Below are 13,455 nucleotides of genomic sequence, written 5' to 3'. Positions count from 1 at the left end.
CAACAAGTCATCCCTGATTTCACCCAGTTGCCATGGTCACTCCATCCCTATAGCAACAAAGGGGATTCACACAAGCAAGGCAGGAATGGAGTGAGAGTGCACACATTAGAGAACAGTCACTGTCTGGCTATATTAAAGCCCCCTCCCTACTGTTATGAATCATCAAAGTGCCTGTCTGGTCTTTAATGACATTGGTTGAAACAGCAATTAGCATGCAGTTATGACTAAATGGAATACTCACATTTCGTCGAAGCTCTCATGAGGTCCAACACATTGGCTAATGCTCTCATAATATTCAAAATTCTCAAATATTACCACTGATGTTTTCAAAGGGGGTAAAAGGTGGATAAAAGAAGAGAATCCTGACCAATTTCTTTCGTTCAGCCACAGCACCCATACAGTATGACTGGATTAACTGCATTAATACCAGTATCCAATGTATCAACTTTGGATCAAGGTTGGCCACACCAGACAGCCGCATATGGATGCAAAGAGCACCCTCTAGCGATATATCAAGTTGAATATCTGCACTAGTGGAGCCTGTGAGTGTGGAGCCGAGCAGCAGTCCTCTCTGGTCTTTGTCTGATTGTCTCACCTGCTTGAAGCACTGCTGTTCCTGACTGTAGTGCATTTTGAGCTGGCTGTTAATTGAAGTCTACGGATCGATCCAACTGAAAGGACTACACAGTACTACACACGGCAACACAACAATATGAAGCTGATCTGGTGTAAGTAAAAAATATATATAACTGGGTATGTTTGTGAAGTCACGTGGGTTTGTGATTTTTGTGTACTTTAGGACATTTAGTTTACACAGATAAAAGAAGAAAAGAAAAAATATATATTAACCTAAATGTTTGCATAGGAACTTAGACCAATAGACCTTTTCAACATTGTCCTACAGCAAATGGGTCCAAGATGATTTTGAGTTTGTGAATACTTGGCTGACAGGAAATAAACTAGTGTTTAATTTAATGCAACTGCAATGACAAATTCAATAGACCACAGTTAGCTAAACAACTTAACAAACATGAAAGCTTAAATGTCATGAAGTTACTATTCTGTTTTTCTCTCAGTTGCTCATCTTTACTTGTAATGGGAGACTAGTTGTCCAGCCTACTCCATCAGTCTCTGTATCGAACAGAGCCATCTTTCAGACATGGTCACTGACAAGGATGGTAGAACTACCAAGGCTCCCAGCAGGAGGAAACATCATGTCCTGCAGCCTCAGAGCCTCCCCTCACCAGCTCTATGCTGTGCCTGTGGGCTTTGCATCATGCTGGCAGGCATCAACATCACCCTGGTGGGAGCCTTTGCATTTGGCACTTTCATCCCCTCTGGCAATCCGTTGATCATCATTGGTCCGCTGCTCCTACTAATAGCCATAGCCTTCTTCACGACGTGTTGCGTGTTCAGCCGAAGGCCCCCGGCACACATGGCCAGGGGGAAGGCTAAGGATGGACAGAGCTGGGGGCTGATGCGGTTGGGGGCGGCCGCCTTCGAAATGGAGACAAGCGAGCACACGCTGCAGGATACCACCGTGGTGCAGATCAGTGCCACCAACTCCCCTAGCTCGTCCCACAAGTCAAGCTCCAGCCATGGGGACACTGCAGCTGTCCTGCTTGAGGATGGAGCTGCTCCCACAGTAAGTGAACTGTACATAACAGAGCCCCCCTGCGGTGGAGACAACATCTATGTAGACAATGCTCCATTATGACTTTGGAGAGCAAGTTCAGAGTTAGACTCATAAGAATATCAGTACATACTACAAACATAGCATATAGTGTGCCCTTGGAAAATGGGTGTTTTAGTAACTAGACGCATGCGCACACACACTCACTCACACACACAAGTGTTAGTCTGAAAGACTGAATCAATGTTGGCATTTGTAAAAAGGGTTTAATTACTGCAAGTCAATATTAAATACTTTGTGGTGTTAAAATGTTGATGAATATTTCCAGGTTATTACGTGCATTATGTTTTATGTTTGATTCACAAAGCGGAAACGAGCGCATTGTACAATATGTTAATCTAAGTGTGCCTGTTTTATATTATGTGATTGTAGTTACAGTAAGTGAATCAGAAGCAGCCCGATAAAGGAGGCTATATCTATATATATATATTTATCTGAATATTATTGCTTTTTTTTGGTTTTCCATTTTGAAGATTGAGAAGAAGGCTGTCTCCAAGTGGTGCTTTTCTGATTCTTAAAATAAATAAATAAATATATATATATATATATATATATATATATATATATAATCCATCCTACCATCATCCACAGTAAAAAAAAAAAAAAAAGAATTATTGCACAATTACACCTTTTCTGATGCTCATTGTATAAACGGCAATGTAACTGAGCCTTGATTGTAGGATGTTCATTAGAACAGTAGTGATGTGATGAATTTTGATGTATATATCAATGTTATGTTGCAAGTGCATATATGTTTACATAAAGTTTTAGAAATAAAGCTGAAATGTTGTTTCTCACACACACACACACCCACCACTTCAATAATTGGACCTTTTATGTAAGACAGCCACAGCCACAACACTCATGTAACAGGTTGGACAAGAGGCAGGATGTGAAGATAATTTGCTGTAATCAGAGGAGCCGGTGCAGTCTGCATGTGCTTATAGCTTCCCAAAAGATGTATTAGCCTGGTCAAATTATATTTTAACATCATCCAACAGTCAAAAAATCACACTCGTGTGAAGTGAGGGACACTCTTATCATCATACATCACATTCCGTGCTCAGCCAATCAAATTATCACAAACTCATTCATCATCACACACCTGCAATTACACAACTAACTGTATGAATGTAACTTTCAGCCTTGATTGGAGGATGTTCAGTTTCAGTAGCACAGTAGTACACACAAAAAACAAGGTGTTTTCAAGTAGCTATATTCTGAATCTGTACAGTATTGGAGTGATGTGACGATTTTTTTTTGAGTGGTGCAAACCACTCCAACAACCAGCTTTGTCTGTATCTATGTTTGTGTACCTGTGTACGTGTCCGTGCACAGGTGAGCATGGTTACCATGGTCACTGACATTACGTCAGACCACAGCTGATCAGGCTATATAAGACCTTGCACCACTCAGTTCACACGGGTGTGATTTTTGTGTAACCAATAGTATTTTGCAAGTGAATATAAATGACGTTTACATAACGTTTTAGAAATAAAGCAGAAATGTTTTACACACACACACACACACACACACAGCTTCATTTCTGTTTGAAACCCCACTTCAATAATTGGACCTTTTATGTAAGATACAGCCATAAAAGACAACAATATAATTCGCTGTTATCAGAGGAGCCGGTGCAGTCTGCATGTGCAAACAGCTTCCTCCCAGTGAGTAGTGCCCATCACATGGCATCTGACCCAACAACTGCTAGCGAAGACCAGAGGCAGTGTTTACACACCATAACACATCTGCCATCCACAAACACATATGCCAAGCCATGGATGAAGATTAAAAAGAAGCCCCCGCTGTCTGTTCATAAAGCACTGCTTTATCATCAGTTGTTTGCTACAGATAAGGACTCATGAATGGCTGTGGAACAGTGGATATAGCTGTCCAAATAGTGCAGGCGTTTGGAATGATTGACGTGCAGGTAATGTTTTCTGGGGGGTAGCAGAAACTATCAAAGGAAATTCCATCCAATGTAGAGGTTAAATTAAGTTGTTTCTACAGTACTTTTCAATTTTTTATAGCAAAATGTAATGTTCTTTTTTTCATAGTTTCATGAGTCATGAGAGTCACTGACAGTTACAAAAAATCACACCCGTGTGAACTGAGTGGTGTAAGGTCTTATATAGACTGATCAGCTGTGGTCTGACGTAATGTCTGACGTAATGAAATCACACCCGTGTGAACTGGGTGACCATAGCAACCATACTCATTTTTTGGTACGAACAGACAGACAGACAAACAGACAGACACGTAAACTAACAAAGCCAGTTGTAGGAGTGGTTTACACCACTCAAAAATGTAACAATTGCCAAATGTTAGGCCAATATTGTCCCCTCCTTATTGGAGGACATGTCAGCAAAATGTAGCTATAGCTATTTTGTTTTAATGAAGAGTGAAGACATTAAAACAATCTCCTCTCCGCTCTCTCCTAACCACTACTACCTCAGTGGGGTTAGGGTGATAATGATTGACAGTGACTATGAGTAAGTGCTTGAATGGTTTATACTGCTGGTTACTCTCTACAATGACTATGAGTAAGTGCTTGAATGGTTTACTGCTGGTTGCTCTCTACAATGACTATGAGTAAGTGCTTGAATGGTTTACTGCTGGTTGCTCTCTACATCTACTGCAAGTTGCAACTGCACGAATGAACCTCAGACTTCCATTCTTGTGCCCTCTTCTCAGGGACTTTCTTCAGTATAGTGATGTGGGGGTCGACCCACAACCTGCAGCTCCTGCAGGTGGTTTGGGTCGGGTTCAGGTCATATTTGTTGATTTATATCTTGTTGATTAACATATTTATCACTATAACCTCTGGCAAGCGATACTGTCCCCCACCCACCCCTTTTTCCCCTCACTATTATGTTTTTTCCCCCTTATCACTCATATGATGATTTCCTGTTTATGGCTATATAGAAGTGTATATTTGTACGTCTCTAAATGTTATGATGAATTGAACAAGGTACAGGTAGACCCTCTTGTAAACAATTGTAATGCTTTATTGGGTCATCCACTCACAGTTGACAGTTTTTGTATTGAGTTGTGCTTGAAATGTACTGTAATTCTGCAAACTGTCAAAGTCCTCTTCCTGTGCAGAGCTATAGCACATTTAAAACAATAAAAGCACCAAAGTGCTGTACAGCCAGGTAACAGTTAAAACAAACAGAGCATCCACAGTGCCCATCGGTGCACAGACAAATAAGGACATCATAAAATGGATGGATTAATGTCAGGAACTCAGACCCCCAGGTGGAGAAAGTAGTCTCGACATCAATGGTCAGCTTAGTGAAAAGCAATTATTGTTTAGTACAAATTATTTTAGTACATAACAATGAATGCATGCCTAATTGGATAATATGAAGGAATTTGTTGACTTTGAACATGCAGAAATTAGTTAGTTGTTCTTGTTGTCCTTTTTTGTTCTGTGACAATAATATGACATGACAATGCAGGTGTGTTTCAGGGGCATTATAGAATTATTCATGTTTGTACATATACCTTTGTACATATACCATATACATATAAGTGTTTTGCAAAATTCTCTGTACACATTCTGACGTTTCCACCTAACATGACACACAACACAGATTGTAACAATTATCAATGCAAGCTATGTTAAATTTTGCCTGGCATTCTGCATAAACAACATTATTACTGCAATTTATAATATGGAGCAGGTGAGTTGTTAAAAGGAGATGGCAAAAATACTTTCTCTACCTCTCAGGCTTCTGTGCTGAGTAAATCAGAAATCCCACGTCATTTTCATCACCTGGGGGGGGGGGGGGGGGCTTGATGAAAATGGCTTGTCTCACTGGAGGTCCTGACATTCGTCCCTCCAAACCTGTCCCTAGAGCAACCCTGCGATTACAAAAAATATTTTGAGAGGTTTTCTGATCTGAGGTCATGTCAGAATGCTGCCTCATGTCCCAGTGTCTCAGCAGACCCAATCTGAGAACCCATGTGCAAAGAATAAAGGAAAAACAGAACCTTATTTTCCTTTGAATTTTCTATTGACGCGTGTCAAGTTTGTCAACAGTCTGTCACGAGAGACTACAGCAGATCTAACAGTGTGTCCTACAGCTCGCTGCAGAAAGAGGACAGTGGAGCTGGCCAGCAACTTATGGAAGGATTTGTCTGGGAGGGATTTCTTATTAATAAACACAACAGTGGCAGTGTTCATAAAAGCACAATATCTTGTTTATTCTCTTGGTTATTAAAGTATATAATTATTGACTGTAAACCTAGGCTGTGGTAATTGACAGTAATTGCAGCAATTTGCAAACCCATTCTAACTAAGAATGTGTTCATTAGGCATACAATGTGCTTTTATCATATACATGAAAAGCAATGAATAATATTCATGCAGGTCAATCATTTTGTTCAAAAGACATTACCAAGTAAAGACTGTTAGCTCTTATAGGGTTCAGGGGAAATGTCTCCACCTTGTGGAAAACAGACCAATATTAGTACCATGATTATCTATTTATCATGTCTATGATGATGATTATCTCCACCACCAGGCCCAAACGGTGGAGGCAGCCATGAAGGGATTATGTTGATATATCCCTCTAGAGGGATCAGCACTAGGGCCGTATATCCCTCTAGAGGGATATATCAAATGAATTACAGACATATTCAAATAAAAAAGTAAAGCAAAAACACTCAGTTTCCTTTTTTTAAGGCATGGAAGTTTTAACCCCCCATGGTGGGTCAGTTCTAATGGGGTCAGTGCTATGTTTTCTTTTCTTTTCTTTTTTTTGAGTGGTGCCGCCACTCCAAGGAACAGCAATGTGTGTCCCTTTGTATGTCTGTCTGTTTAGAGTACCAACAGGTGACAAAGTGGCGCTGTGCATGATGGGAAGCTGAGTTTTTAGGGTAACACCAGTAGTTTTTAGTGTAACACCAGTACAGAGCACAGTGCAGTACAGACTATACAGTGTATTTTTCCAACATTCAATTATGCAGTATAGAGTATTGGGATGTCGGACTAACTAACTAACCTGTGACATCATTAAAGAAAAACGAGATTAGACTGGCTATAGTGAGTGGCTGTGCCAATGATGTCGGCTCTTCCACACACTTCTTGGACTCCACAGTCACCATCAGACATGAGTCCAGTAACTCGTTAGTTAGCTAGTGCAAAAGGAGAAGAAACTAGAGAAAGTGCCCTTCTGGGCACAGGTCTCCACCAGGAGGATAGGAGTGTGTGTGTGTCACACACACACACTCCTATCCTCACACACTGTGTGATGCTTGGCAAAATGTTTAGGAGCAATATAAACGTGCGTGTGTGTGTGTGTGTGTGTGTGTGTGTGTGTGTGTGTGTGTGTGTGTGTGTGTGTGTGTGTGTGTGTGTGTGTGTGTGTGTGTGTGTGTGTGTGTGTGTGTGTGTGACGCGGCTTGGCCTGTTGTAGCGCCACCATGAGGCTGATTTGAAAACTGTCAAGTGGCATTTCTTCCAAAGCCTAGTGGGAATATGCATGCACAGTTTCACCACAATCGGACGCTGCGTTTAGTAGTTGTGGCGATTTGTACAAAACAGGTACAAGGCGGGCTACTCCTGAAAAGTTTAGAAGCCAATTGTAGCCAATGAGGGTGGATTATGAGAAATCAAACAAACCCGTCTTGATCACATGACTATGGAGAGCATGTGTACCGATTTGCGTGAAATTTGGATAAAATCTGAAGGAGTAATATTAGAAAATGTGTTTAACATATGTCGGCCTCCTGGTGGCGCTATAAAGAGCAGATGTGAAAAATTCCAGGCAAAGGTTTTTCCTTGGCTTCTAGGGAGTTGGCATACAAAGTTATCCACAGATCCGGCCAGTTATAGCGCCACCATGAGGCTGAGTTGAAAATGTTAACGTGGCATTTCTTCCTCGGCCTAGTGGGAATGTGCGTGCACAATTTCACGGATATCACACGATGTGTTCATGATTTGCAGCATTTTGTTTGAAACTGAGCACTCCTGCGAACTTTGGAAGCCAATCTTAGCCAATCAGGATGGAGTCTGAGAAATCTGAAACACCCGTTTCGTTGAATGGCTCTAGAGAGACTGTGTACCAATTTACGTGATGTTTGGACCAAATCTGTAGGTGTACTGTCCAAAAACTTGTTTTGCACAAAGCGGCCTCCTGGTGGTGCTATAACAGGCCGTTCTGGAGATTTTGGGGCAGAGGTTCATCGTTGGCATCCAGGGAGTGTGTGTGCAAAATGTGGCATCGACCGGGTTAACGGTGCCGGAGATTAGCTGTTCACAGACGGAAGGACGGATGGACGGACGGACACACACACGGACACACGGAGTGCAAAACATACTCTCTCCCCATGCCTTCGGCCTGGTGGAGACAATGAATGGCTGAGGAGAACTGATCCTCGTTTTTGAAGCTGCCATGATGGAGCTAAACATAACTCTTTGATGACAAAAAATATGACGAGACGTATGTGTGTTTTCGTTGACGAGACATGAAATGCATGAAAAGCTGCTCAAAATATTATATTTATATTAGGCCTATATTTATATTTTTTCACAGAATCAAAGGTTTTATATGATCATGATTCACCAGGATCTTGGATGGCTTGATTGTGGGCTTAGAATAACTAGAGCGGTGCCCATGGGGCACTGGCCTACTTGGAACGATGCAAGTCGGAAATGAATCCCCCACCCAGTTATTATATCTGTGTTCCTTTTATGCCCATATATGGAGTTCTTTGTCAGGCATGCCCAAATATGGAGTCTATCCAGATGTCAGAACAACATTGTGATGTCAGAACAGGCCAGCTCCATATATGGAGATCTAGCAGGGGCCCTGTCCAGGGCCAGGGCAGAGGTGTTTGTGCTGGTTCTGGACCATGGCCAGCACAAACGCTTCTGGACAACTGTTGGTCCAACCGACTCAAGGCCGGGCACTGCACTCCCCGTGGCGGTGTGGAACACATGTGTGGAATTTGAAGTCGGTGGGGCGAACTCGAGTTACCGTACGTAACAATAACAGAGACATAACAGACACATGGTGCATTTATAAAAACAAAAAATAATGGCCGATTTTTCAGTGGAACCTGAAAAACACGCCCACTGCAATGGCCTATTATTGGCCAATCAACTTCTAGGACGCATGCAACATCCGCGGCTCTGTGATTGGCTATAGTCTCGTTCCCAGCCTTAGGTGATTGGCTGGGATGCTAGTTCTTGTTTTGAAGAAGTTGCCCAGCTGCTGCTGGGGATGTTACTAAGTTTCTGTTGGGAAATAAAAGCTATTTTCATCTGATTGAGGAAAGAAGTCTCTGCCCCCGATTACCACGGCATCATATGGGTGTCCGGTGCATGGAAAAGAAGAAACGGAAAAGACATAGATAGGCCTACCTACCTACCAACTATTTTTTACGGTAAGCTAAGGGAAGTCCTTTTAACAACTAAAGTTGGCTTGCTTTTTCCTAGCCCTGAAACATGACCGTCACGAGCGTCATGTGTGTGAAGTGAACCTTAGGTGTGAACTGTGAACCATGGCTAGCTTTTTCCCAAAGGGTTCGGCAGTGACGTGGTGTTGGTTGTTTCTGCCGGTGAGCGACGGCCAACGTTGCGCTTGACTGTGATGTCACGAGTAATCCTTGGAACTTTTTGATTGATTGATTGAAATATTTATTAACAGTTTGCAGAATTACAGTACATTTCAAGCACAAACTCAATACAAAGACTGTTAACTGTGAGTGGACGACCCAATTAAGCATTACACTTGTTTACAAGAGGGTCCACCATGTTCAATTCATCAAAACATTTAGAGACGTACAAATAGACACTTCTATATAGTCAAAGAACAGAACAGATCATGAATTCATCATAAAGGAGGTAAAAAGGGAAAAGAAACATATACAGTGAGGGGGAAGGGGGGGGGGGGGCGGAGGGGGGGGGGATTCAGATTTTACGGGGGCCAGTTTCGAATTGCAGCCGTCCGTAGGTGCCCTTTGAGAGCGGTTTTGAAGGAGTCAAGGGATTCACATGTCTTAATGACTGTTGGTAGGGCGTTCCACATTATTCCACAATAATTGAGTCCCTTGTTTGTGCCGAATCTGGGTTGTACATGGTTTGTTGCACTCCCTCTGGTGTTGTAGCTCATACTAGTTAGCCCCCACCTGGTCCAGTGCGTCAGCGAGTCTGTGTCTGTCTCAACTCATACTGTACCTTAAATATACCTAGTTAGTTAAGCGGGAAATTGTTGTTTTAAATAGCCTACAATATGATTGGTGATATGATGATGATGATATGATGATGATATGATTGGTGATAAAAGCATGATGACATTTGGCACTGATGACCTTCATATAGGCCTATGGCCTCGGGCCACGCAGAAAGAATTCAAAAATGTTCAAGGTGGCCCGCCGGCCAGTTTCAAAAATGGCTGCAACTGGACGTTTTGGACTATATCACTTTGCTGGGGCTGGAAATATTTTTATTGAAGGTCACCTGTGCCAAATGTCATGCTTTTATCACCAACTGAACTATCATGTCAATTTCCCGCCAGCTAAATTCCTACACAGTACAGTATATCATTTTAATCTGACCTTTGCTGAGAAACAGCTGGGTACCACTACCAGTCATATGGTTATTAAGCTTAGACGTTGTGTGTGTGTGTGTGTGTGTGTGTGTGTGTGTGTGTGTGTGTGTGTGTGTGTGTGTGTGTGTGTGTGTGTGTGTGTGTGTGTGTGTGTGTGTGTGTGTGTGTGTGTGCCCTGCTGTACACTACTGAATTGTATTTTAACATCAGTCATAATGGTGGTGCTTCTGGGTGGTAGGCTACTGGTAATAAAAGGTTGAGAACCTAGGCTATTTTCTATTTTTTGTGTGAATTACAGTATGTTTTGTAACACAAATTGTAGCTTTCTGTTAATCCCTAATGTGAATCTTCAAAATGGGATATATTTTATGATAATACTGTTAGCATCATATCTTAAATCCAATACCTGTAGGGAGTTTTATCAATTCACTGTGTAATACCTAATTCAGTCACTGGAGGGAGATATTGACCTGCTCCACAATGTATGAGGTAATCATCAAGCAGTTACCTGACAGTTTCTTCAGAGAACAAACATAATTTCATGTAATAAAACCCTTTCACAGTTTTCATTTTGACTTCTAAACACATGTTCAAGTAATAGCATTAATGTGTTTCATTTAGTTGTTGATGTGTGCCCCGGCCCGCACGGACAGGCCCTATACAGTTAACTTAATGCTGGCACAGACAGAAAAAACGAAATAAAATGAAACACAGAACACAACCACCACAATTACAGTTATGAACTCCAGGGTTGTAAAAAGCATCCTTTGCTGACAAAAATGTTCTTGTCTTGCTTGCCATGGTCTGGAAAATCACTTGTTAGGATGAAGATGAGCCAGTCTGGCAAATGTGCTGTCATTTATATCAAACTCATCCATGTACAGTACACACGACTGCCTTTACTGTATGTATCACCGCCTGGAAATTACTGAGCGCTAGGCTACCATTAAACTTCACCGTCCTTGGGCCTCATGCATGCCTCCAGCTTTACTACGTTTCAGTAGGGATGCACATTATCCTCCCGTGGCCATGAAACGTATAGCCAGGTGTTCTCGTAGCCGCTGAAAAATACATTTCCCCAAGGAAATAGACCACATTCCGAGATAACTGGAAGATAGAACAATAGCAAGGTTATAGTGTCTTTGACCCGCTCTCTCAGCATAATCATCATGCAGGTGAGTGACCCGCGGTGTTTCCCTCACATGCAACCCCACACATATGCGCCCACAGTTGCACAAGTCATTTGTCTTTCTACCTCTGAAGTTTCTTTTATGTAGCTACCAGCACTTCCACCCACGTTGAGTACAATGGGGCTTTAAATATGTCTGCCTCTTAAAATGATCGCGCCATTAATATTATTCCGCTTCGCGGTTATCCTTGGAGCATGTCCCTTCGAGCAGTAGCTGGCTCTGTCTAATTCCTAATAACGGCCATGAGTGTTGAGTGCTGACTCGGCTATTGTAAAACAAATGATATCTCTGTCCTGTCTGAATAATCCTAATCTATTTCAATGGAAGGGTCTACACTAGAATGACGAGGGTGTGGATATTACTATCACATGATAAATGCCTAAATGCCCACCAAAGCTGAATCAGACACCACATTTTAATGGCTTGATTGCTCTATTCATTTCTCGCCTCATTCTCTACCAGCCCTGTCCCCTCCTTCTAATGCGGGGCTGGTCATATTTTGTCCCAGATTAGTATAGATGCTGGCTGACAGTTGCCTCTGCTCAAGGTATTTAGGAGACATAATTCATTCATAGATCTAGAAGTGCTCTCATTTGTCATCCCCATTTTTCTGCCGACTTCCTCCACAGTCGCTGGTTCCTCTGGGTGATGGTGGTGGTGGTTGGTGTGTGTGTGTGTGTGTGCGTGCGTGCGTGCTTGCGTGCATGTGTGCGCGTGCACACGTGTCATGGGAGATGAGGGCCAGGGCAGTTTCAGCTGATGTATTAGCTGGCATATGCAAGCAATGAATTATCAAGGAGGGAAAGGAGTCAATTATCCACTCCTAAAGAGGGGCCAGGCCTGTTTGGCCTAGGGGGCCCTTTCCATATTTACCAAATTATTTCACAGAAAGGTGGGCTGAGAGACCTGGGGAGTGATGTGAGAGAGGAGGGGAGACGGTGAGTGGGGGACACACGCGCACACAACACACAACACACACACACACTGACACACTCACACACACACACACACACACACACACACACACACACACACACACACACACACACACACACACACACACACACACACACACACACACACACACACACACACACACACACACACACACACATCGTCATACTCTCAGACTCATCCTTGTCCCCTCACCAACCCAACCCTCTTTACTGTAGCCCCCATCAACCTCATGCAGGCTCAGTACCATCTTCTCAGATAGAAAGGTCAGAAGTGTCATTTGGATCTTTTTAATAATAATCAATTTGATATATTATATACTACTCCTCACACTGATTTCAACTGAGCTGCAATAATCGTGCCCATGAACCAGGCATCCATTTTGCCGTGTCCCAATTCTCTCCCCCATACCTTTCCCTTGAATCAAAATGGGACCCTGATCGACTGTTGACTTACAATGCAAATGGAATAGTCACACTTTTATCCTGAAGTCTCTCAGCTCCTCTATATGTCCCCAGTCATTTTGCCTTTGACGTTTTCTCTTTCAGAGATTGAACGCGTTCTATCCTGATTTTGATGAGGGTGGGGAGCGAGGCAGTGAGCCTATGGCGTGATGGCGGGCAGCAGTGACAGTGAAGTCTCTGAACATCGCAGGACCCTCGGACCACGTGCGGCCGGGGCTGGCGGGGCCTGCGGTGACTGACAGGGCTGACACTTAGGGAAATGAGGTCGTTAGACAGCATTATGAGTGGGCTGATAGCTCAGTAATGGGTTTTAACGGTGGAATTTAACACAGTAGCCCACCGGGGACAGGCTTGACGTGCAAGGCAGACAGGTGGGTTCCTCCAGAATAAAGAAGGCGACTCTCTTGGGCACCAGAGAGAGAGACCAGGCTGTGTTGAGAGACAGAGAGAGGATGAAGGGAGGTGGAAAGGAAAGGAGAGAGGGAAGAAGAGGAGGTGGGGCGGTACTCTAAAAATAAAGTACGCCAGCCAATGATCCTGTTTAACACGAGGAAATCAAGAAGAGTTTCAGCGGACGACTGACCTCATTT

General features: G+C 42.9%; 1 protein-coding gene across 1 annotated transcript; it reads left to right on the top strand.

The window, feature by feature from the left end:
• Positions 1 to 1,159: 1,159 nt before the first annotated feature.
• Positions 1,160 to 13,015, top strand: LOC306926237 (transmembrane protein 275-like; the record flags this gene model as incomplete). Its single annotated transcript, XM_079505504.1, has 2 exons — positions 1,160 to 1,645; positions 12,950 to 13,015. 2 exons carry the CDS (start codon positions 1,160 to 1,162, stop codon positions 13,013 to 13,015), a joined length of 552 nt encoding a protein of 183 aa, XP_079361630.1.
• Between the last annotated feature and the right edge of the window lie 440 nt (positions 13,016 to 13,455).

The sequence above is a fragment of the Electrona antarctica genome (genome assembly GCF_951216825.1).
Source record: "Electrona antarctica genome assembly, chromosome: 7".
NCBI classification, from domain to species: Eukaryota; Metazoa; Chordata; class Actinopteri; order Myctophiformes; family Myctophidae; genus Electrona; species Electrona antarctica.
This window is presented reverse-complemented; position numbering and strand designations above follow the sequence as displayed.